Source organism: Lepus europaeus, chromosome 6, assembly GCF_033115175.1.
Source record: "Lepus europaeus isolate LE1 chromosome 6, mLepTim1.pri, whole genome shotgun sequence".
NCBI lineage: Eukaryota > Metazoa > Chordata > Mammalia > Lagomorpha > Leporidae > Lepus > Lepus europaeus.
This window is the reverse complement of record NC_084832.1, coordinates 110,856,410-110,881,857: the sequence shown is the minus strand read 5'-3', so window position 1 is coordinate 110,881,857 and position 25,448 is coordinate 110,856,410. Positions and strand designations below refer to the sequence as shown.

The window sequence follows — 25,448 nt, the reverse complement described above, 5'->3', positions numbered from 1 at the left end:
ACAGTGAACTTTTATGTATAGTATTTAGATGAAAATGTTGAGATTAATTATATTAGTTAATGGTAATCTATTGAGATAAAAACTTTGAATGTAAGTTATATTGTAATAGAACCAACAAGTAATATTTTGATCAGTGTTGCATAAATATTTCACAAGAGAACAAAGGTTAAATTGTGTTGTGTTTTGGAATGAAAATTAGAATTTTTCATTCTAAAACACGTCCCATGACGTGGAGGCAAATATTTAACAACTGGCTCATTTTTCCACTTAAGGGGGGCGAAAAAAAAACCCCTCTGATTTGTGCATATGCCAATTTCTGCAGTGCTACTACTGGTATCCTGGCTGATTTAAGGCTACTAGTGCATGGGCCATAGCTAGCACACTGCGAATGCCTGAATTGACATTAGAAGTTAGGAACAACTTGGTGAAATACTTTTCAATCCAACCCTGAGAAAGAGCAATCCAGTCAGCCAAGAAGCCTCAAACTAACTTAAAGGACAAATAGTGAATTTATGAATTTCAATATACAGATGCCAAAGGGCACCAAAAAAGACATTTACATAGTGTTAAACCACAGAAGCAGTAATCACATAGAGATGCATTCTCATTTCTTTACACTTTCTTTGGAACACTTACATTACAGTTTATTATAACAACTTTTAGAAAGCCCTCACTCAGGGTCAAGTACTCTTCTAATCACTTTATAAAATGGATTTTTTTTGAAGGTCAAATAAATTTATAAATGAGAAAATGAAGTTGCTTCCTTAGGATCACACTGTTAGTCCATAGTAGTGCAGTGTTAAAAAACAACAATGTATCTCCAGGCTAGTTTTTCTTAACTGCAGTTCATAGTACTTCTAAAATTATATAGAAGTAAAGCCACAAGGAAGACTCAATGCAGGGACAGCATGACTAAAGTGAAAGTGCATTATCTATTTTGGAAATGTTGTCTAAACAAATAAAATATTTTGCAAAATGAGTTAGGAGAGCAATAAAAACATTTTATAGAAAGCCTTCATTAATTTCTCCTGCTGTATAAGAGAAAGCTACCCTCAACTGTTGATTTGGAGTTCATTACTATAATTATTTATGTAATGAAAACATTACTGTATAGAAATTATTACAGGACAATTGAGTGAAATTGTGGATGCATAACTTCTTACACACTTTGTTGTATCTTTGTGTTTGAAGATAAAGATAAAAAGAAATAAGGATAATAAGTAATACTTCCAAAAAAAGGCTACTGGTTTCAGAAAACTGGAGAAATTCTCATCGTTTCCACTGAAAAGATTAATTTTTTTGAGAATTAACTAACATTCAGATAGAATTGCTATAAATCTTATTTATATAGGATGTGAACTCCTTCATATTCATAACTGAGATGTGTTATTTTGGTCCCCAGAATGTGGAAATATTATAGCAGCCCTGTAGGTTGAACATGGAGACAGGCTTTCCAGACTTCTGGAAAACTAAATTCAGAGCAACTGTTCAGGGACACTTGGGCATAGAATCCAAATGAAAGTGTAGCTCGGCTGTCTCAACTTAATCCAAGAATCAAGAGACCCCAACATTTGTAAACAGGCCCTAAACAGAATTACCAGGTGGCTAGTGTGAGATGTTCTAGAATGGTGATTAAGCAGGAGTACAAAAGGGTAGCAGCCTGGTGAGAAACAGTTTGTTTTTTTCTCAAAATGTCATTTGTAAGGAAACCAAGGATCAAGGGAAAATCTACTTTGATGTATATTGCATTTGTTTCTGCTCTGCTGGCCCGCTGATTTCCATTATGAAGCTCCCAGTCCTTGACTAAGAAAGAAGTAAATTTGCAATTTATGGGTTTTATGTTTGTTTGTAATATTCTTTTGCCAATCCACAACCCACACAAACAATGGAAACTTTTTATATGAGGTTGAATATGATTTAGTAGAATGATGATGTGAAATTAGTTAATACGTTAACACTTTATTAACCATAAAAGTTATAAAATTTAAGATACAGGGTAAGAACAGGAGAAATGCCTGCATCTCGGACAGATATACTCTGCACTCACAGCAGGTACAGCATTTTACATTAAGGAGTGTGACTGTATCCTATCACTGGTTATTTCTGGGGCATTTTGAGGTTTACTAGACCATGGGGGATTAGATGGTCCTCAGGCATGATTATATACCTGACATTGTGTTTTATGAGTGATTATTAATGTTTAATTGTATCTATAGAATTTTCTCTGGATACCAGGTCTGCAATGTAATGAATGTGGAGCAAATAAGAATATTCATTTATCCTAGAGGGATAGAGAGACTATTCATAAGGGGGCTTTTTAGTAAGAAAAATCAGTGGAATTAGGGTGGAAGAAGTCAGCTCTCGCATGAAAACAACATTTAGGGAACTGCACAAATGGCTGAAAGAGCCTTGGAGGAAAACTATTATATGCTTTATACAATGCAAAAAAGAAATAGTAAATGGACATCATAGAATTTAGCCATTAAGTACACACAAGGCAAAAGTTTTGGTATAAAGAGACATGGCCAATGAAGCTCACAGGAGCCACTGATAGAGATAATATCCTTGAAACAATACAAGTAATTTGTACATATTAGGGAGCTGCTGTTGGCCTAAATCTCTGGTGGTCAATACCATTAATCTCTCTTGTCCTGACTGTTGATGTACAATGTAATACTTTATCCTTTTTAGTATTTTTTTGTTCTAGTACTGGTGGTTGAACTCTGTAATTAACACAATTATTCTTAGGTGTTTAAATTTTAACTGATCCCTGTTAAATATAGGAGTGGGAATAACAGAGGGAGGAGATATACAATTTGGGATATGCTCAATCGGACTTGCCCCAAATGGTGGAGTTAGAAACGTGCCAGGGGATTCCAATACAATCCCATCGAGGTGGCATGTACCAATGCCATCTCACTAGTCCAAGTGATGATCATCAGTTCACAATTGACCACTCTGCTAGGTCTAAGAGTCAAAGGGATCACACAAACAAGACTAGTGTCTGTTAATACTAACTGATAGAATCAAAAAGGGAGAGAAAGATCCAACATGGGAAGTGGGAGACACAGCAGACCCATAGAATAGAAGATGTCCCAAATAGCACTCTGGCCTCAGAATCAGCCCTTAAGGCATTCGGATCTGGCAGAAGAGCCCATGAGAGTATTGTAGGCATGGAAAGCCAAGACACTCTGGCAAAAAAAGAAGACCTAAAGGAAAGATCTCTGTGAGTGAGATCCCTGTGGAAAGAACAGGGCCATCAAGGAAGGAGGTACCTTTCTCTGAAGGGAGGAGAGAACTTCCATTTTGACTATGACCTTGTCTAAATAAGATCGAAGTCGGCGAACTCAAAAGGCTTCCATAGCCCTGGCAACTCATAACTAGAGCCTAGGGAGATTACTGACGCCATAAACAAGAGTGTCAAATTATTAAGTCAGCAACAGGAGTCACTGTGTACTTACGTCCCATGTGGGATCTGTCCTTAATGTGTTGTCCAATGTGAAGTCATGCTATAACTAGTACAGAAACAGTATTTTTACACTTTGTGTTTCTGTGTGGGTGCAAACTGATGAAATGCTTACTTAGTATATACTGAATCGATCTTCCGTATATAAAGATAATTGGAAATGAAAAGAAACCTGGTGTTAAATTGGAAATTGCATAGAAAATTAATTTTTAAAAAATATCATGCAGGATCTCTGTCCTTAATGTGCTGTACATTGTGATTTAATGCTATAACTAGTACTCAAACAGTATGTTTCATTTTGTGTTGCTATGTGGGGGCAAACTGTTAAACTGATCTTCTGTATGTAAAGAGAATTGAAAATGAATCTTGATGTGAATGGAAGGGGGGAGGAAAGCCATTGTAATCCATAAGCTGTACTTTGGAAATTTATATTCAGTAAATAAAAGTTAAAAAAATACCATTAATCTCAAGAGAAGACAGTGTCAACCTCATTTTCATTCATCAATCAATAACTATTGAATGATGAAGGGCCTGCCTGTTATCGGTTTATCGGCAGATTAGTTCAGCAAACAATATTAAGAACCTATTACAAGTAAAGCCCAATGTGGGCACATTTTTATTTACCTTTCAAGTTGCAAGTGGAAGACTTAAAATTGCCAAACTGTGTAAGTAGCAATAGCTACTGCCACAGCAAGCAAGCAAACAAGACAAACAAGGACTCTACTTGCTCTGTAGACCTTGATGCACATCTTTATTACCATTCTTAAGGAATTGTTTAGTAGCTTATTCTTTGTCTCCATAAAGTCTTTTCTATAGAACTACCACCCCCATGGACAACACAAAAGCTGGTGGATTGAATGAACAAAGGTTACCCCAAATTTCTAGTTGATGTGCATATGGCTCTACAAATTGCAGATACTGGTTCATAAGAACAAAATCATATTATACAGATAATGTTGGCACTTTGTTACCTAATTATGGACATCTAGTATATATCACATTCTGTTGTGCATTTTTCTATTGGGGGGGCTGTTTTTAATCATAAATGGCTAATTAGCCTTTGGATCAATTTGTTCCTTCTGGTTTTATGTTCAGTATTTTTTAAAGAAACTTTTCATCTCCAACATGTGATTTCCTTAATAAAACAATCTGTTTTCTACTGGTCTTTCACGGTTCTGTAAATGATTTAAGTATTCATCCATTTTCTAAGACCAAAAAAACCTAAAAGTTATTCTTGCCTGTTTTCTCCTCCAACTGGCTGCCCTCCTCCCCAGATCATTCATTATGGCTAATGTCTAATCAACCACCATGTCCTATCACCTTGTCTCCAAAATATATTCTGAATCAGTTTTTATTGTTTCTGCATTAAGGGCTTATCTTAACTATTGCAGTGGCTTCTTAACTGATCTCTACTATATGGGATATCAAGAGAGGTTTTGTGATCTACTGAAATCAAGCAATAGTTACTGCTGAATATATAAAAAGCAGCCACCTTCCAAATCTGACCTCTACTGTTGCCATTACATTCTTCTCTCCTTATCTCAGACCCCAGACCTCCTTATTGTGGTTGCAAGATTCCACTTATTTCCATGCTCACAACTGGTATGGAATACTCTTCTCACAGATTTCCGCAAGGCAGTCACTCAATACACAACTCACTGTCATTTTTTCCAGGAGATCGCTTTAGGATGCCACGTCTGTCCCAGTCACTCTCTGTCCCATTTCTCTGATTTAGTTTCATTTAGAGTCTCTCATTTTCTCACCTCATTTCTTTGCTTATTAACTTATTTAATGTCTATTACCATAATGTCTACTACCAAGAGATCAGGCTTGTATTTGTCTTGTTTATTGTTCTATCTTTAAGTGGTGATGGGTACTCACCAAATATGTGTAATGATTCAAGACTAATTCAGTGTGGGAAGTGTGCTACAGGGTACTTCAAAATGTTCATGGAAAGTCCATATTATAAAAAAAAAATCTGTGTATGGATTTTAAAAGGTTTTGGCACCACAGTAAACATACCTTCTAATTCCATTTCCATGAACTTTTTGAAGTCCCCTTGTGGTTTTATGATACAGAAAACAAAGTGTCAATTTGATAAAGACATTATACCAGATTACTGAATCATCAACACATGCCTCACTGACCATGCAGTGTTTATCAGAAAATAAAACATCATGTCAAACCGTTCAGAATGGAACAGTTAGTGTCCAGTGGGGGAGTGGCAATTTCATTCTTTGCAGTATTCCCAGGAGAAGGCAGAACACAATCTAGTCCAGTAATTTGAGGAAACACAATTTGTCCTAATGATCTACCGAAAAAATCCTTCCTTCAACTTTCTATAATCATGTTTCTATTACTTTGGAGGATTTGAGATATGGGGAACAAATCATCTGTACAGTTTCTATGCCATTACATATTAGTTAGGACATTGCTTAATGAGTATAATAAACATTTTTTGTGCACTGACCTTTTGATGCCTCCAAATGTTTGCGCATGACCTAGGAATTTTCCAAAGTCAATATGAAACATGTGGCCTGACTTTGTCAGCATGATATTGTCATTGTGGCGATCACAGACTCCCAGGATAAACGTCACCACACACCAGCCAGCACAGGAATAAATAAAGTTCCTCAATGCCTAGTTCATTGAAAACCAGTAACACAAAAATAATGACAAAATGAGGAAACACATTGGTGTTAGAGGTAATTGTAACAAGTAAATAAAAAAACAAATTACATAATCAAGAACAATGTCTACATCTCACTGGTGGCTCATTCTTGATATGCTATAGAACACCAAAGTAATATGCTTTAGCATTATCTTTCACTGAAATTGATAAAAACAGCAAATAGCTCTTTCATTCAGAGAGGGCTCATCTTCATGTTTCATTAAAAAGTATTCCTAGTGTGAGTTTCTGATGCTTCAGATATACAATATAGACTAATTTTTTCAATGTAAAAGAAGTATTGCTGGGGCCGGCGCTGTGGTGTAGTGGGTTAACGCTCTGGCCTGAAGCACTGGCATCCCATATGGGTGCTGGTTCCAGTCCTGGCTGCTCCTCTTCCAATCCAGCTCTCTGCTATGGCCTGGGTTAGTAGTGGAAGATGGGCCAAGTCCTTGGGCCCCTGCACCTGCATGGGAAACCTGGAAGAGGCTCCTGGCTTTGGATCAGTGCAGCTCCGGCCATTGCAGTCAATTAGGGATGGAAGATCTCTCTCTCTCTTTCTGCCTGCCTCTCCTCTCTCTGTGTAACTCTGCCTTTCAAATAAATAAATCTTAAAAAAAAAAGACCAATATTGGCCGGCGCCGTGGCTCAACAGGCTAATCCTCCGCCTTGCGGCGCCGGCACACCGGGTTCTAGTCCCGGTCGGGGCACCGATCCTGTCCCGGTTGCCCCTCTTCCAGGCCAGCTCTCTGCTGTGGCCAGGGAGTGCAGTGGAGGATGGCCCAAGTGTTTGGGTCCTGCACCCCATGGGAGACCAGGATAAGCACCTGGCTCCTGCCATCGGAACAGTGCGGTGCGCCGGCTGCAGCGCGCTACCGCGGCGGCCATTGGAGGGTGAACCAACGGCAAAAGGAAGACCTTTCTCTCTGTCTCTCTCTCTCACTGTCCACTCTGCCTGTCAAAAAGAAAAAAAAAAAAAGACCAATATTGCCTACTTCCCAGAGAAACTTAAAGTACCAATTTTTGAAAAATTGAAGTTTTGGAACACAGAAAAACCATACTGTGGTATCTCTAACATTTTATGTTTATCCTTACAAATAAGTCCTCCAGTTGATGTCCACAAGTGCACAGTATATATCAGTGAATGCCTATGTGTGTAGGGGGAGAGCAGATTATCATTAACCTAATTGTTATTTATGCTACTTTTCTTCCCATAACTAATTCTTTGTTTTCAAAATAATCTCCCAGGGATATATCATTTTCATCAACCTGAAGCTGTAATCATGCATGTTTGATTAGACCAAGGTTATGGGTCTCCAAGAATGGTGTGGCTGAAATTACTGTATCATCTGATGACATGCCAGGAAACTTATTTCCAGGTTTCCCAAAAGCCTGAATAAATCACTTAATTTGTCTGGATTTTCTTTGCTTGTAAAATAAAGATGATAAAGTATATCTTTCACATGGTGATTGTGAAGAACAAATGTATGTGGAAACACTTCAAACATAACCTAGAGATCTGAGCAAAGCTCAAGTTATAATTTTGGGAATAACAAAATGTATGTTTCATGTAATCTCATCTAATTCTTTGTTGTTTGGTCTGTAAAAAGCTGTGATTTGCTCCACTCTGATCTCCCAGAGACATGGAAAAGGTGAATTCATCACTATGAACTCATAGTCGGAGTGACCCATCATCTCAGGTTGCCAGGACCGAGGAGCATCCGGATATAAGGCAATTTCAGTCCTCAGCAGTTCCAGCCAAATTTAATCTTGGCTTAATGCATGCAGGGGCCTCCACTTCTGGGTAAAACTGTTGTACCAGTTCATGGTTAAGTAAGGGGAACAAAGTCTGGCTCCAGTCATGCTAATCTAAGCCAGGAGCCCAGGTATAGGACAGAACCTGCATAACTATTGTGCAGGGAAGATGCCAGAATGAAGCAAACAGATACAAAAATATTCACATTCAATAAAGCGGTACAGTTCTTTCAACTGTAGACTATGGCAAAAAGATTATTGCAAAGGACAATTATTTATATAAACAGAAGGTTATATACAAATAGGTGGAGGTTGTTTGAAAAATATAGTTTTAAGAAGCATCCTCTCTGGTGTGAGAATGTTCTAACAGACAACGAGCAATGAGAATCTATACTAATAGGTGGGGATTTTACCTGGAAGGAAAAGCAAACATAGGAACCTATATGTAGCTAGTGTGCCAGTAAACTAGCCCATTATTACTGGACTGATGTCTGAGTGAAATAGAACTGAAGGTGTACTTAAATTCCTTTTCCATAAATCAGAATACATAATGAACCAGAGCATATCCTTATTTAAAATCAGCTTCAGCAGGACAAACCTTTTCATAATCTGCCTTGATGGGGTTGTGCTGACTGAACCACTTCTTGATTGTGTTTTCTTTCAGTGGTCCCATCAGTCCGGAATGGCGATGGATCTTGGCAAGGGTGACAGCATCAGGCACCATCTGCACCAGCCCTGGTGGATGAAGAAGAGGCTATAGACACAACTCTTTCCTCACAGGAATAATACTTAAGAAATATATTTTTAGGCCGGCGTTGTGGCTCAACAGGCTGATCCTCCACCTTGCAGCACTGGCACACCGGGTTCTAGTCCCAGCTGGGGCGCCGGATTCTGTCCCGGTTGCCCCTCTTCCAGGCCAGCTCTCTGCTGTGGCCCGGGAAGGCAGTAGAGGATGGCCCAGGTCCTTGGGCCCTGCACCCGCATGGGAGACCAGGAGAAGCACCTGGCTCCTGGCTTCGGATCAGTGCGATGTGCTGGCCGCAGCGACCGTTGGAGGGTAAACCAAGGGCAAAAAGGAAGACCTTTCTTTCTCTCTCTCTCACTATCCACTCTGCCTGTCCAAAAAAAAAAAAAAAAAAAAACAAAAAAACATTTTAACCTAGGTAGCAATGGCAAGAGATGTCAGCGATATTTGGATTCTTCTTCTTCTCTCTAAAACTTTGATGAAGGAGACTTTTCTAGATGGCCTTCCTTCTAATTCTTCCTAAATCTTGAGGAGCATTGAGACTACATGTTGTGTTTGGACAGATCTATCCGAAAAGGCTTTCATTTTTTTTTTCCCTAGAACTATGGTAGGGAGCCAACTAAATGATCTCAAAAAGACTGCATAGAGACCAAAGACAAGTGACTCAATTATCACACGAATGAAGCGCCTTTGTATCACTTATGCCTTAGGTGAACCAAGTACAATCTGTACAACAAACAAATCAAAATTAAGAAAAAAAAAAATCAATGATCAGGGGTAGGCATTTGGCCTGGTTAATTGCCTATTATACTCCAATCCTTTATTGGAGTACCTCAGTTCCACTCCTGAGTTCGCTCTTGACCCCAGCTTCCTGCTCATGTACCCCCTGGGAGGCAGCAGAGGATGGCTCAGATAGTTGGGTCCCTGTCACCGGGTAGGATACTCAGATTGAGCTCCTGGTTCTAAGTTTTGGCTGTGGTGCAGCAGAAGATGGGAGTCTACCAGTCCTCCTTCCCTCTCTCTCACTGTTCCTTTGCCTCTCAAATAAGTAAAAATATATTTTTTCAGGTTAACAAAAGTGTCATAGGTAAATGTTACATCTCTGGGCATGGATAGGATATCTGTTTAGTAAACATCGACAGAGACACCTGCTTCTCGTTTCTCCATCAATATTAAAGAAAAAAATATAACAAATGTTAAAGGTTGCAGATACTGATTGACTTAATAGGACCTTTGTCTTACCAGCCATGTGTCCATCTGTGCTTTTATTCATTATGCTTATAAGATTACTGGAATACAAATATTTTAAAACCTGCAGAGTTTTTTTCTATACGGAACAGCAATTAAACTCAACACTTAAAATTGCCCTAGGACTAGTGCTCACAAAACAACTTGCAGTGTACAGTTCTGTAAATAAAATCGGGAGAAATGATGTATTAGAGTTTCTGATTTCTAATCCCCACAATTACAAGGGTTGCAAGGTAAGACACGTAGAATGACCAGGGACACATCTGATAATAATGTAGATAGAGAGATGGGGAAGATTTATAAATGTTATAAGTTGATTATTTCATGGTCTATCTCAAAAGCATTCAAATTAAACAACTTGGCAGATCAAAATGGGATAAACAGTTCTTCTCTGTGTTGAATTTGGCCATTTGGCAGCCTTCATCTCTCTAACTACCCAGTAGTTCAGTTGTGATCATTGGCCATCTACAATTCTGTATCAGAAAGAAACTTCACAGCCCAGAGATGAGCTCTGGGCGTATCTTTAGTATCATAACACTTTGGCCTCCTTCCCCGACAGAATTTGACTCTCGCCCAGGCCTTCTCCTGCGCACTAAGGGAAACAGCACACTGTCACGCAGTACGTGTGGGATCAGCAGGTCCCTGCTCCTTCCACTCTGGAACATTGTCACTCCTTATTTTTCCAGTTCCTCTAGTTAACACTTCGTAAAAGAAAATTACCTTCCACGGTGTCTCACTGACCCCTCATCCCACACCACACCTTAATTAACAAGTAGGTTATTAGGCCTATCGCTGTGAAAGCAGTATGCTATTTTTAAGACTACAAGTACAACTGTCATGGGAGATAGTATGGAGATTCCTCAGATCTGAAAGTAGATCTCATGTGACACAGCCATCCCACTACTAAGAATTTACCCAAAAGAAATGAAATCAGCATATGAAAGGGTTATCTGTACACTCATGTTTATAGCAGCTCAATTCACAATAGCCAAAGATATGAAATTTATCCAGTCCTTAGTTGATAAACATCTGGGTTAAGAAATTGTGGTGTATATACACTATGGAATAGTACTCAGCTGTGAAAAGAAAACCCGTCTTTCATAATAAAATGGCTCAGCTGGAGACCATTATGCTAAGTGAAATAAGCCATTCACAAAAAGACAAATATCATATTTTCCCTGATTTATGGTATTATACAGAGTGCAAAAAGTAATATATATGAGTAAAATGGACATTTTGAGATTTGATTATTGTTAATAGCTCTTATCTGTACTTCTGAGTAGACTATAATTGGAACCTCTGGCAAAGGGACATAATCCCTGCCTGGATACACAAGACTAATGTTAGTAAAAATTTTGAAAGCTTTCATTCAAACAAAAGGACCACATTTATCCAAGGAGTTCATTTTTGCTTAATTTCAAGCCACAGATCACAAGCTTTGCATTGATTACTACTGAAATTCTTGTACCTAATTTACAATAACTATAATATGGGGCTGGCACTGTGGCTTAGTGGGTAAAACTGCCACCTGTAGTGCCGGAATCCCATATGGGCTCCAGTTCGAGTCCTGGCTGCTCCATTTCCAATCCAGCTCTCTGCTATAGTCTGGGAAAGCAGTGGAGGATGGCCCGATCCTAGCTCCTGGCTTCGGACTGGTGCAGCTCCAGTCATTGTGGCCAATTGGGGAGTGAACCAGCAGATGGGAGACCTCTCCTCCTCTGTAGCTCTTTCAAATAAATCTTAAAACCCAAAATGTTTCATTAAAATCATACATTATATATCTTTTACATTAGTTTATATTATGCACCTTTAACTACTTCTAACATAATTCTGTGAGCATTGAATGATGTGTGGTTCTATGGTTACAATCAAACTAATGCAGCAATTCTCAAATTTCAATACAAAATGGAAATACCTAGGGATCTAGTTAAATTAGAGGTTCTGATTCAATAGGGTTGGGGTGGGTAAAGCCTGAGTTCTGCATTTCTCTTTGCTCTTAAAAATTTATTTATTTGAAAGAGTTACAGAGAGGAGAGAGTAAGAGACAGAAAGAGAACCACTGGTTCAGTCTCAGAATGGCCGTCAACAGCTAAGAACTGGGCCAGGTTGAAGCCAGGAGCTTCATCCAGGTCTCCCACATCAGCGTAGGAGTCCAAGCACTTGGGACATCATCTGCTGCTTTCCCAGGAGCATTAGCAGGGAACCTAATCAGAAGTGGAGCAACTGGAAGGTGTACAATCAGAACTTGAATTGGTACCTATATGGGATGCCAGCTCTGCAGGCAGTGGCTTTACTCAGCACACCACAGAACAGGCCCTTCTTCTGGCTTTAAATGTTAATTTGGGGAGGGAGGGAGGTAGAGAAAGAAGGAGGGAGGGAAAGGGAGAAGGGGGGGGGGGGAGAGATGGAGGAAGAGAGAGATATCTTTCATTTACTGGTTACCTTTTTCAATGCCCACAACAGCCGGAGTGTGCCAGGCCAAAGCCAGGAGACCAGAATTCAATCCAGGTCTCCCACAAGGGTGATGGGGACCCAAGTACTTGAGCCATCACCTGCTGCCTCCCAGGGTGCTTTTAGGAGGAAGCCAGAATCAGAAGTAGAGCGAGGACTCAAAACCGGGCATTGAAGTATTGGATATAGGTCTCTCTGGTAGTGTATTAACTGCTGTACGCAATTCCCACCCATAGTCTGCATTTCTAACAAGCTTCCAGGTGATGTCAATGTTGCTGGTCATTGTATGCCACCTTAAGTAGCATGGCTCTAAGGGATTGAACTTTTCCAGGTAGTAGTTACGTAAGGGAGTGACTTTCAAGCAGGTATGCATAAGAAATACCTGAGCAGCTTTTTATGGTCATTGATTCTTGAGCCTTTTGCCCTCCAGTGGAGAGTTCTAGCATGCTGAGATCGGGAAAATTTTAACTACTCTTCCGATTCCCCTAAGTAATTTTTATGGTCATGAGTCATGAGTACTGGAGAACCAATGATAAAATGAACCCTAAAGAATGTTTGTCCTCTTAGCTTCTCCCAGAACTCCCGGGACATCACATATGGTCTAGTCAGAAGAATGATAATCAACAATGAGCAAGTCCTCTGAACTTAGCTCCTGCAGTCCATTCTCCTTAAGGGCAGCGACCCTATTTAGTCCATTTTAGAAATCTCCATCTCTTCTTGTGACATTTCTTAAGAAGAGTAGATATTCAGTAAGCCTGGGAACCTGATTAAAGAAACAACCTAATCTAAAAAGGACATTTGTCTTGATGATCTGTGCAAGTATTTTTCTTGAAGCAGTATTTTGTCAGGATAATGTCCTCTGAAATCCTACAACTATAAAAGATTGTTGGTAGATAAAGGGAAAAAATAGCTTGACTTATGACATCTACATCTTAAGGCGAGTCTGTAGTCAGTTGTGCTGAATCATTTTGTTAATTTTAAAAGATTTTGCTTCAGTTACATTCTATGAGTATAAATAGAATTAAAGGATTCCAATGGGGTCAGTGATTTATTCAATTTCTGAAGAAAAGGTGATGCATGTGATAGCAAAAAGATCAGCTTGGCTCATCTAGCTTTACTTGTACTTTTCCAGCATATTAGGAAATGAAAGAATTAGATCATTATGTAAGATAAGGGAGTAAAAATCAGGAAATACAGGGCCAGCGCTGTGGTGTAGCCAGTAAAGCCTCCGCCTGCAGTGCCAGCATCCCATATGAGAACCAGTTTGAGTCTCGGCTGTTCCACTTCTGATCGAGCTCTCTGGTATGGCCTGGGAAAGCAGTAGAAGATGCCCCAACTCCTTTAGCCCATTAACCCATGTGGGACACCGGGAAGAAGCTTCTAGCTCCTGACTCCTGGCTTTGGATCTGCACAGCTCCAGCTGTTGTGGCCATCTGAGGAGTGAACCAGCAGATGGAAGATCTCTTTCTCTCTGCCACCCTTTAACTCTGCCTTTCAAATAAATAACTCTTAAAAAGTCAGGGAATAACAAGCTCAATGGTATTTTTTTTTTAGGAAACAGAGATTAATATTTTTTTCATTTTACTTGAAAGTTAAAAAAAAAGAGTGAAATTTTCCATTGGCTGGTTCACCCCTTTAAATGCCTGCAACAGCTAGAGCTAGATTAAGTCAAAGGCAGGATCCTGAAACCGAGTGGCAGGGGACCAAGCATTTGAGCCAGGCTCTTATTGATGCATACTAGCAGGAAGCTGGAGCAGAAACCAAGTAGTTAGGACTCAAACTGGGTAGTATGATATAATTAGCCCAATAACACTGGAACCAGAGCTTTAGAAAGGGTTAAGGGGTGGGGCACTTGATATGGATGCAAGAGTCCTCCTATCCGAATTAAAACAGTTGATGTATTATAATGGCATTATTCTGAGGTATCAAAATCAAGCTAAATTATCTAGGAGGTACATCCATGTTCCACTTCTAAAATCTTTAAAAGTCACAGCTCTAGGACTGAGTATGCCAGTGGAATAGAAACCAACGAACCAGGTCATGACAGCTCATTTGTGATGACAGGTTTAAGTGTTAGCTCTGCCTGAATTAAAGGAAAAAAAAAAACAGAAGAACTACATACTCTAGGTCCCTTTTCTAGTTCTGTAATTTTATCCCTTTGTTTACATATGTATCTACTTAAATGTTACCTTAATGTAATGAGTTTCCAAGTAGCAATAACCACATATAAAAATGATGATAACCTATCTTAGGAATTGTTTCTTCAATTTTGCAGGATTTTTAACAGTATAACTTTTGCCTCTGATGCTTTAGTAGTAATTTGAGTAGATGATCAGCATTTTTTCACTAGAAATGTACAAAATTATACTTCCATATTTTCTTGGCTCTTTTAAAGTAAAAAAGAGTATTCAAAATTTGCATGTATACACATCATGGACAATTTATATTCTATTAAAGTCTTTTAGAAATCACCTGCAGAGTTACAATGTATTTAGAACTTTCAGAACTCCTTGAAACATTTAAACATGTATACATTTGTATTAATGGACAACAACATATATTTTTTGAATGAGTAGGGGTTTTTGTTTGTTTTTATAGAGACAGGCCCTGACTTACCACAGTGTGACTTAAGTTTTCCAGGTTTATACCGACGCAAAAGCATTTGACAAAAAATTTTTGTCTAACTGTTTTCAATGTTCTGTTAAACAAACTGATAGGAATTACATACTACTGTACTTTTAATGATTTTGTGACTTTTTAAAATTTATATAACTAAAGTTGATCATCTTTTCCTTTGATTATTGTGGATAGCCCTTGCTTATTTTCCTGCTGGTCTATGGTCTTTCTACTTTTTATGTTTTGAACCCTTTGTTTATTGGAGCCTATAAACGTTTGACGATAATGTAAATTAAAAATATGTCTTCTCAAAGGACTAACACCTAGTTTTAAAAGTGCACTTGAGTTTGGATGTTTTCCTGGGCCAGAGACGTATGCACAACACCTTCTGCTGCTTCCAGCAGTGTCAGTCATCTGCAGCCCTCACTGGGCCACAGCACACCGTGACGCTAAGCTATATGGCTAAACACATTTTCAATTTATGGTGGATTAATTGGGATGTAACTCTGCTGTACACTGAATCTATAGTATCTGAGAAAATGAAAATACACGCATACATACAAGTTAGTTATTAATGAAACTAACTCTTACAGAACCACAAAAGGGGGACCAGTGTTGTGGCATGGCGGGGAAAGCTGCTGCCTGCAATGCAAGCACCCCATATGGGCACTGGTTCCGGCCTGGCTGCTCTACTTCAGATCATCTAGCTCCCTGCTAATGAGCTGGGAAAGCAGCAGAAGATTACACAAATGGGATATCTGGATGGAGTTCTGGCCTCCTGGTTTTTTGCCTTCTGGTCATTTGGGGAGTGAACCAGTGGATGGAAGATCGATCAATCAATCAATCTCTTTCTTTCTAACTCTATTGGATAAACAAATGAATCTTAAAAAAAAAAAACACAAAAGAATATAAAGTTAACATTTTGATTGTATAGGTTCTAATTAATACCTAAAAACACAGGGTGATTTATATAAATTATATTGCATATCATTTTTGAAAATAATCCTTTGTCAAGAACATGTGTAGCTCTTTAGATCATGAAATTTATAGTCTATAAAGAAAGCTGTAGAAAATTTTGAGGCAGGTTACCCGTGAATGTTTGAGATAAATAATGGATGGCCGTCAACCCCTTTCTCATCTGTACTCACCTTGGCCTTTTCCTGTGGAGAGACATCTATAAATGATCATTTGCATATCCAAGCCCTCCTGCAGCCAAATGTTGTCCATCACCTGAGCAATCTGCAGCACCAGCATATCCTGACGAAGATCATCGCCTGCCTGTTAAAAACAAAATTACAGACTCCCAGTTTCTCCTTGAATTCCATTAAAAAACATTCAAATACAGTATATGTCCTTTCTTTCCTTCGATAAATATCCAGCCTCACTTAGAGTGGTTTCAGTTTTTATTAGCAATGCAAGTACTTTGTGTTTCTGATAGAAGGTCATAGAAAAGGAGAACCTCCCTTTAAATGATTATAGAAGATTCAGCTATCAAATTAGAAGCACGGCTTGCAATGTTGTTCCCTGATAATCTTTCAATTTATTATCTATGTGAAATTTTAGATTCACAGTGTAGCAAAACGAGGCTGGCTGGATGTTTATCCAAATTTCAGACTCAGTCAACATAGATCTCTTCCTAAGAGCAGCATTAGTTGGTGTGCTATCCATTTAGTCATGGATCTGCAGTGAGAAACCTGGTTCACTCCCCAAATGGCTGTAACGGCTAGTGCAAAGCCAGGAGCCAAGTAGCTTCATCTGGGTGTCCAGCGTGGGTGTAGGGGCCCAAGGACCTGGACTATCCTCTGCTGCTTTCCTAGGCATATTAGCAGGAAGCTGGACTGGAAGTTGATCAGCCAGGACTCAAACCAGCGCCCATATGGGATGCAGGCACTGAAGGCAGTGTCTTTAACCACCAGGCCACAGTGCCAGCAGCACTATTATTTTAAACAAATCAGCAGTTTGTTTTGAAAATGCTTTCTAAATTATATGCAGAAACTCCTGCCAAGATGAAATTTCATGATTTTTTTTTCTTCATCAAAAATACATTGTCCTGGGACCATTAGCTTGAGATTTCACGGGCCACAGCAAAAGTATGGGTAAGCTAATCAGAATCCTAAAAAAAAGAATATACCAAAAATCATTCCTCGAACTTATTGCATGGCTTGGCTGGCTGACTGACTGGATGATTGGCAGTCTTTCCTTACTCCCTTATTAATCCCTCATTCCTATCTATCTATAACTCTGTTACTACCTTTTATTCTGCTTTTCCCCCCATGGGACTCGTGATAAAGAATGAGATGGCCCACATTTAATTTTTATTTAAACAGAAGAAAATAACTAAAATCACTAAAATAATCAAGTGCTTGCAGATAACAATTTTACATTAAATTAACATAGCATTTGAGTTTCGGCTAGCTTTGATCTTTATTCAGTATCTAGCACAAAAGTAGATTCTCCTTACAGCAGATTACCACATAGTCCAATATCCATGCTACTCAAAAGGGATCATATAATTGCATTTATTAAATCATATTCTCTTAAATTTTGGACCAAAGGTTTCCTGGCTTTCAGCCAGTAACTTTTGATTTATTGCCAATCAGAGTTTGGCATGTAGCGTAATTCTGTAAAAAGGCAGACTAAAATAATTGGGAAACCTCTATATTGTTGCCAGAGGAAAATAACTGTAATCATTTCTTTTTGTGAGTAATAAATCAATAGTTCTGTTTATGGAACCAATTGAATGTTTTCAGAGGGCTACTATACCTTAAAAATAATGCTGATGTTTTTGCCCATTGGATTAGCATTGATGAATGTAATCTTCAAAGGCAAAGCATTAGAAGTGAAATATGAACATGCCTATAGGAAAAGAAGAAGAGAAAAATAGTGAGCAAAATAAAGCAAAAAGAATACTTTTCCTGAAATCATGGTCCCATGCAGACTATTTCACTAGAGCAAATACAACACATATGAGTAATTTATGTACTTTTGAAGAAGGAAGCATAAATTATACCAGCCAAAGTCATTGCGGGAGTTCCCCCCCCAACCCCACTCCACCCCATATCTTTTGGTTTTGCTTTCCTTGGTTTCCCCAACTGCAGTTAACTATGGTCCTGAATGGAAAAATGGAATAGGAAATCCCAGATAGAAAGAACAAAAAACCAAAAAAACAAAAAAACTTCATATGTTTTTAATTGTGTGATTTCCAAAGTCAGGTGATGAAATCTCTCACCATCCCAATCCATTCCACCTAGGACATAAACCATCCTGGATCTGCTCTGAATGCTGCCTGCCTGTTAAGCATTTAGTAGCCATTTCCATCGTCAGCTAAACTGTCAATGCTTGGGTTGCAGCAACCCCAATGAAGTAGCCTAATGCAATGTTACCTTGCTTCATCTCACCATATAAGCATCACATCACCTTATATCATCATCATAAAAAGGGTGAAAATAATAAGATATTTAGAGGAGATATTTATATAATCTTACTTCAATATATTGTTATAACTGTTCTATTTTATTAATATATTTAGTGCTAACCTCTTTTACTTAAAAATTAAACTTTTTCACAGGTATGTAAATAAAGCAATCACAATATAATCTATATAGGGTCCAGTAGCAGATGTGGTTTCAGGCATCCAGTGGGGTATTAGAACATACACCCCCGGAGAGCGGCAAGATGGCGGAATAGGAAGGGAGCACACTATTAGTCCGGGCGAGAGACAGGTTAATAAAAGTGGAGATACTGCAGGGTCAAGGAAGAGTATTGGAAAAAACAGCAGAGGAAACTCTTCTGGAACTAGTGATTCTCTGTGGACTTGCGTGGGGAGTGTGGGAGCCCAAGTTCGGGACACCAGCAGCAGACTCAACACACCAGCGCTGGAACGCGAGGTGAGCCGAACCTCAATAGCCCGAGACACCAGTGGGCAAGCGGAAAGAGGAGACTAGAGGGAATGAGGCTTGAAACTCCGTGGGGAAAAGTTCACCAGGCTAACTAGAAGAGAGGAAAAAAAAAAGTGACCGATACGGACACGAGTTTCTCTCTCTCCGCTCACCCCTCAGAGGCGAGCAAGACAAAGAGCAGGCACCATTTTGGTCATATGTCATAAGCAAGGCGACCTCAGGTCTGCACTGGCCCTGAGCCTAGCAGAAAAACCTGACTCTGGGGGGAGGGGTGAAATAACAGGAGATTAGCATCTAACTTGACAACCCAGTGGGAGACTGCAGGAGAATTGGAGCCCACACTGAGGGCAGCACAGATTCCCTGTGTGGTCCTTGGGAAAGAGCTTCCAATCTCTGGCTCCTGTGGGTATATCATTTGCCTAACTACCTCCAACTACGTTCAGCTGTGCAGAATTACTTCCCTTTTGAATCAAAAAAAGAAAGAAAGAGAGATTTACCACACCTAACCTGGGAGTGTCATCTTTGACACACCCTCAACCCTGAGGAACCAAACACAGCTCTCAGGCCACACTCATCTCAAGCCTCTAAGGCTCCACCGAAAGCAGACAGTCCACTTAATATGGAGCCATAGTGTAACAAGAAAAAACCCCACAGTGAAGAAACCAAATATCTCCAACATGCCAAACAACAAACGCCAAAACCGAGGTAACAAGAACAAGGAAGACACTATGATGCCCCCAAATGAAAAAGACACCCCAATTCAAGATTATGAAGATGATGAGATAGAAGAAATGCAAGAAGCGGATCTCAAAAAATTGATAAGAACATTAAGAAGTTCTCAAAAACAAATTCTTGAACTACAGAAATCCTTAATGGACAAGATAGAAAATCTCTTTCATGAAAATGAAATATTAAGGAGGAATCAAAATGAAATGAAACTACTAGTAGAACAAGAAACTGAGATAGTGACGAGAAATCATAATGAAATGAAGAATTCAATAGATCAAATGACAAACACATTAGAGAGCCTTAAAAACAGAATGGGCGAAGCAGAAGAGAGAATATCAGACTTAGAAGACAGAGAACAGGAAAGGAAACAGGCAAACCAAAGAAAAGAAGAAGAAATTAGAAATCTAAAAAATATTGTCGGGAATCTACAGGATACTATTAAAAAAACCAACATTTAGGTTCTAGGAGTTCCTGAAGGCATGGAGAGGGAGAAAGGATTAGAAGGCATTTTCAGTGACATACTAGCAGAAAATTTCCCAGGTTTGGAGGACAGAGGCATCTTAGTACAGGAAGCTTATAGAACCCCTAATAAACATGACCAAAAGAGATCCTCACCACGACATGTTGTAATCAAACTCACCACAGTGAAACACAAAGAAAAGATTCTAAAATGTGCAAGAGAGAAATGTCAGATTACTCTTAGAGGATCTCCAATTAGACTCACAGCAGACTTCTCATCAGAAACCCTACAAGCTAGAATGGAATGGTGAGACACAGCCCAGGTACTAAGAGAGAAAAACTGCCAGCCCAGAATATTATATCCGGCAAAGCTCTCATTTGTGAATGAAGGTGAAATTAAGACTTTTCATAGCAAACAGAAACTGAAAGAATTTGTTGCCACTCATCCTGCCCTGCAAAAGTTGCTTAAAGATGTGTTACACACAGAAACACAGAAACATGGTCAGCAATATGAAAGAAGGTAAAGGAAGGAAACCTCACTGCAAAAGATCACAGGAAGCTCAATTTCTCTTTGACATAGAATTAAACTCTGATGCTCTGTTAAAGCAATGTGTTAAAGTAATCTACTATGTTCTCTTGATGTCTGTTAAATTCTAATTGTTCAAAAACAGCTGAATTTTTATTAAGAGCTATGGGTTATTTAAATATGTGCTTATTTTCAAAGATTTGAATAATCACCTGTAACAATGATCAAATTTGGTCTATATTATGTCATGATTTTAAGGAATCTTATTTCAACCAGATATTTTGGATTTTGAGCCTTCTTGGCATTCTTGACAGGCATTCAAAAAAGCAAAGTTTCAAACAATCTGGTCTCTAAAATTTCCAGTAAATCCAGTTTGGGCCCAACTGAAAAAATTGAAGGACCTATGTCTCTCATCTTATAGAGACACCAACTAATCAGGCTATTTGGATTATATTAGAAGGACTGTCAAGATGTGATGTGGTACCAAACTTTAAGTTTCTATAATGGAAAATGCTATTAATACAAATGTTTGAGAATTAAAAAGTCTAATGATCTTGTGTTACTAGACATGATAGTTATCTTAATGAGAAAGCCCCAGAGGCCTAAAGGGTTAAATAATTGTAAAATCCTGCAGGTGCTTTCAAAAATACTGTGAAGTAAGCAAGTGCCTCTTGTTGGTTGATGAGTTTATAATTTTAAACATGGCGACTTAAAGTCTTTTGTCATCCACAGTTATATATGATGTGCTGCTCATAAAACTAAAGCGTTGTTGGTTCTGTGTTTAGCTGTCCTCCTATAGGTTCCTATGGACTTTTTCCAGCCACTTCTATTGTATTCAGTAATTTGGGATGGCTCTGTAAACAGATGAAGCCAATAATGTATTAATAGTACCAACTGAGAGAAAGTATGGATAACTAAGGTTACTAAAAAGAAAAAGCAATTCAAATCAATTGGCAATCTACAAAAAGAGTTAAAGATTTTAAAAGCTATTATTAAAATTGCTATATTGGTCTACTATGCTATGTTATATGTGTGTACATATTGTATGTCCACATGGGGAAATTTTATTAAGAGTTTTATTTTAAATGGCTTATAGATAAGATTGTCCATAAATTTAAGCTGCTAAAATCAATCAAAGATACATTTTAATTTGTGTGACCTGAATCTGTGTATCATATGTTTTAAACGTGTTGGTAGAAAGAAACTAAAAACATTTTATATGGTTGTGCTTAAGTTTACTGGTTAAACAAACTACACCATGTTAGATATTTAAGAGGTGTTTTCAAATACATGATTCTTAACATTTATAGAAGGCATTGGACTTTCTGGTAAATGTTTTCTTAAGTTGTTATCTAATGGTTGAAACGGTTTGCTAAGTATTCATGTGATATTGCTAATGTCAGCAAGCGATCTAAGATTTGCTCCCTCATTTCTCTATTCTAAGCCCAACTTGTTCTTTCATTTCTCTATTCTCTTCAAGGTAGGAAACTAATTCTATTATGAAGGAATGTGTAGGATGCACAATTTAATCTTTAGACCTTACAAAAGAGATGGCTAACATTTTTCTGTAATAGCATAGCCAAAGTAAGAACTTAAATAATAATCTCATAGCTAGATTCACTTCGCCATCAGCCAAGTATACAGTAAGTAGAAAAAAACCTCCCTTTCAGACCAAAGGGAAAGAAAGTTTTAAAGTGAGAATATAATTTTCCTCATGGGCATTGTCTACCTTAGAAAAACTACTACAGAACATGCCTGTGACTATAGACTTGTAGTTCAGGCCACCGAAATTATAGATGGGACATGGGCACTCCCTTGACTTGCATCCTCTGGTCTGCTTTAACACAAACCAGGAGGAAAAGAAAGCTCGGATTCAGAAGCAATGGGTGGCAGGCCTATTAATGGCTGATCTGTACAGTGATCTGCCCTCAAGGAGACCCAACAGGCCAGTCCACTGCAGTGGCTTTCAAAGTGGTAAGCCTGGGCTTCAGCAGAAGTCAGCTTGTGAAGAGCCCTGGCAGCTCTGCCAAGAGTTGGATCACTGGACATGGACCTGCCCTGGAGTCGAAGGATGCCCAGGTCAGAGCCACAGATCTTATTGGCTCTAAGCTGAAAAGCCCTTCACTCAGCCCAACTTCCAAAGTGACCACTGAAGCTGAGGGGACGGCCAAGTAGGGTCAGCAACATAGCAGGCAGAACTGTAAATTTCTTGTTAGAGATGCCACCTGCCTTTACCTGGCCAGCTCTCCTCCCAGGCCAGCCAAGTAATGAAAGTCAACAGAGTGCCTTCCCCTAGGAGGTTCACACCTCCCTTAGGATGTACCCCATGTGAAGAGATAGATAGGTCTGGGCCTCTGAACTTACAAGGCCTAAAGCCCACCAGATTATTATCAAGCCCCTTCTGTCAGGTTCTATTTGCCTCTCAATCAGAAAACTTAATTGTAGCTTAGATAGCACCTTTCTTAGCTCCTCTAATAATGACTCTGTCCTTATTTCTAGACCCTGTCTAGCGTACTTGGGCCTCATTCCTTTGTAATCATAACCTCTACTCTACCACCAATGGCTCTACTCCCAACCTGTGTGTACTGATGGTCCTCTTCCCCACTTAATGCTGTATAATTGTTCAAACCTGGTAAATGCCATGCTTAGGATCATTGGTTACTATCCTCACTCTGTCTTTTATGACCTTGTCTAAGTATGATCAGAGTTGGCAAACTTGGAAGGCTTCCATAGCCTTGGCAACTCATAACGACAGCCTAGGGTGGTTACTGACGCCATAAACTAGAGTGTCAATTTGTTGGGTCAACAACAGGAGCCACTGTGCACTTGCTCCTCATGTGGGATCTCTGTCCTTAATGTGCTGTACATTTTGATTTAATGCTATAACTAGTACTCAAACAGTATGTTTCACTTTGTGTTGCTATGTGGGTGCAAACTATTGAAATCTTTATACTAAATTGATCTTCTGTATATAAAGAGAATTGAAAATGAATCTTGATGCAAATGGAAGGGGAGAGGGAGCGGGAGAGGGGAGGGTTGTGGGTGGGAGGGAAGTTATGGGAGGGGGAAGCCATTGTAATCCATAAGCTGTACACTGGAAATTTATATTCATTAAATAAAAGTTAAAAAAAAAAAGAACATACACCCCCACCTGAGGTAAAGCGGAACTACTGTACTTCAAAACTGAGAGGTCAACTTTTTGGCAGGTTATAAATCTTCAAATACATTCTTCCTCACTGAACCATAGTGATATGTTCAAGGTTTAAGTGAACTAAGCACTGTGTAGGTATTGTTCTTTTAATACTAGGTTAATAGACAAAACTTAAAATTATTTTTTTAAATACAGATTTATTTATTAGAAAGGTAGCATGACAGAGAAAAGGGAGTAGTTAGGGAAGGGAGAGACAGAGAGAGAAAAGAAAGAGACAGAGAGAAGAAAGTGAGAGACAGAGATCATCCCCTAGCTGGTTCACTCCCCAGATGGCAACAATTGATAGGGTTGGGGCAGGCCAAAGCCAGGGGCCTGGGATTCCATCCAGGTCTCCCACTTGCGTGGCAAGGGCCCAAGAACTTGGCCATCTTCAGCTATTTTCTCAGGCACATTATCTAGAAGCCGGATCAGAAGTGGAGCAGCCAGGACTCGAATCATTGCTCATATGTGATATGGGCATTGAAGGTGGTGGCTTAACCCACTGCACCACAAAGCTAGCCCCCAAATCCCTGTTTTTGAAAGTTTATTTGTTTTCAACTATTTTTGCCCTGCAGCACACTTTAAGAAAACATGAATATAGAGCTAAAGAAGATGAGTTCAAATAGCAGCTCTGAAACTTAATAGCTGTGAGACCTTGGGAAACGTGTATATCCCATTGTAAATGATAAATAACAACCTCTACCTCACTTATTTTTGTAATAGAGGAGCTAATGGATATTTTTACTCTACTTAACAATATTCAGCTAGTTTGGTAAATTAACACATTTTCACTTCTGTGTTGTCAATAAGCATTTTCATGTTTTTTTATGAATAACAATATAACATCTACTACCTCTTCTCATTTTTACAATGCACCTCTCCATTCTTATACTTATTTTCCTTTTATTTTCTTAATGATTTGAATGTTGAAAGGCTGTATGTGTTTAGGAATTAAGAGTGTTCATGTTGACAGTGAAGAGTTAAATCAATACTTAAAAAAAAGTAATTTGATGCTTTCAATTAATCCATTAATAAAAAATATCAATATAAGCCAAGGTATCATTTTAATGTTATTATCCTGAGAAGCCTGAAATCTTCAGAACTGAGAGGAAAGCATCTATTTCTTAACTTATATACCAACATAAATCTAACCTAATCCCTACCCAAACATAAACTCTGGCTACATACTCAATTTGAGTTGGATAGTCTCAGGTGAGGCTGCTTGTTAACTAAAGATTTTCTGCTGCAGGAATCTATTAGTTAGACATCAACTGATCTGCCATGGTATAGAGTTAAGAAATTCTGTATTATGCAAGAAATGCATCTAGACCAGTGGTTTTTGAACTCTGCTTATCCAGCTTTTGGTGGTCTCTTTCAGGTATCCTATATCCAGCAAAGTGATAAGGGTTGAAGGCAAGCAAGGCTGAGCCCTTTTTCTTTACCATATCACTCACAGCTATTTTGCTTTCCTTGCTTCATGCCTTGGTTATCACATTTAGTACATTTTTTGAAAGTCATCTAAAAATATTATGTACACAATGACCAGTACATGCAAATCATTATTTATACGCTAACAGAAACCACATCCACTCTTAACAAGCCTACAAAAGTTTCTATGATGGTATATACATATTCATTACATTAAAATAATTCACAAGCCAATTCATTGCAGTTGAATGGAGAAACATTGGAAGAA

At 38.8% G+C, this 25,448-nt stretch overlaps 1 protein-coding gene across 2 annotated transcripts in view; it reads right to left on the bottom strand.

Annotated features, from left to right (window-relative positions):
- Positions 1-25,448, bottom strand: part of PIK3C2G (phosphatidylinositol-4-phosphate 3-kinase catalytic subunit type 2 gamma) — a 445,304-nt gene that overhangs the window by 98,452 nt on the left and 321,404 nt on the right. For both annotated transcript variants that reach the window (XM_062194891.1, XM_062194892.1), the window contains exons 22-25: positions 17,713-17,805; positions 16,098-16,227; positions 8,488-8,624; positions 5,937-6,106 (exon numbers count right to left, since the gene is read on the bottom strand). In XM_062194891.1, coding sequence (XP_062050875.1) covers positions 5,937-6,106; positions 8,488-8,624; positions 16,098-16,227; positions 17,713-17,805 — 530 coding nt within the window. The remainder of the gene's footprint in view (positions 1-5,936; positions 6,107-8,487; positions 8,625-16,097; positions 16,228-17,712; positions 17,806-25,448) is intronic.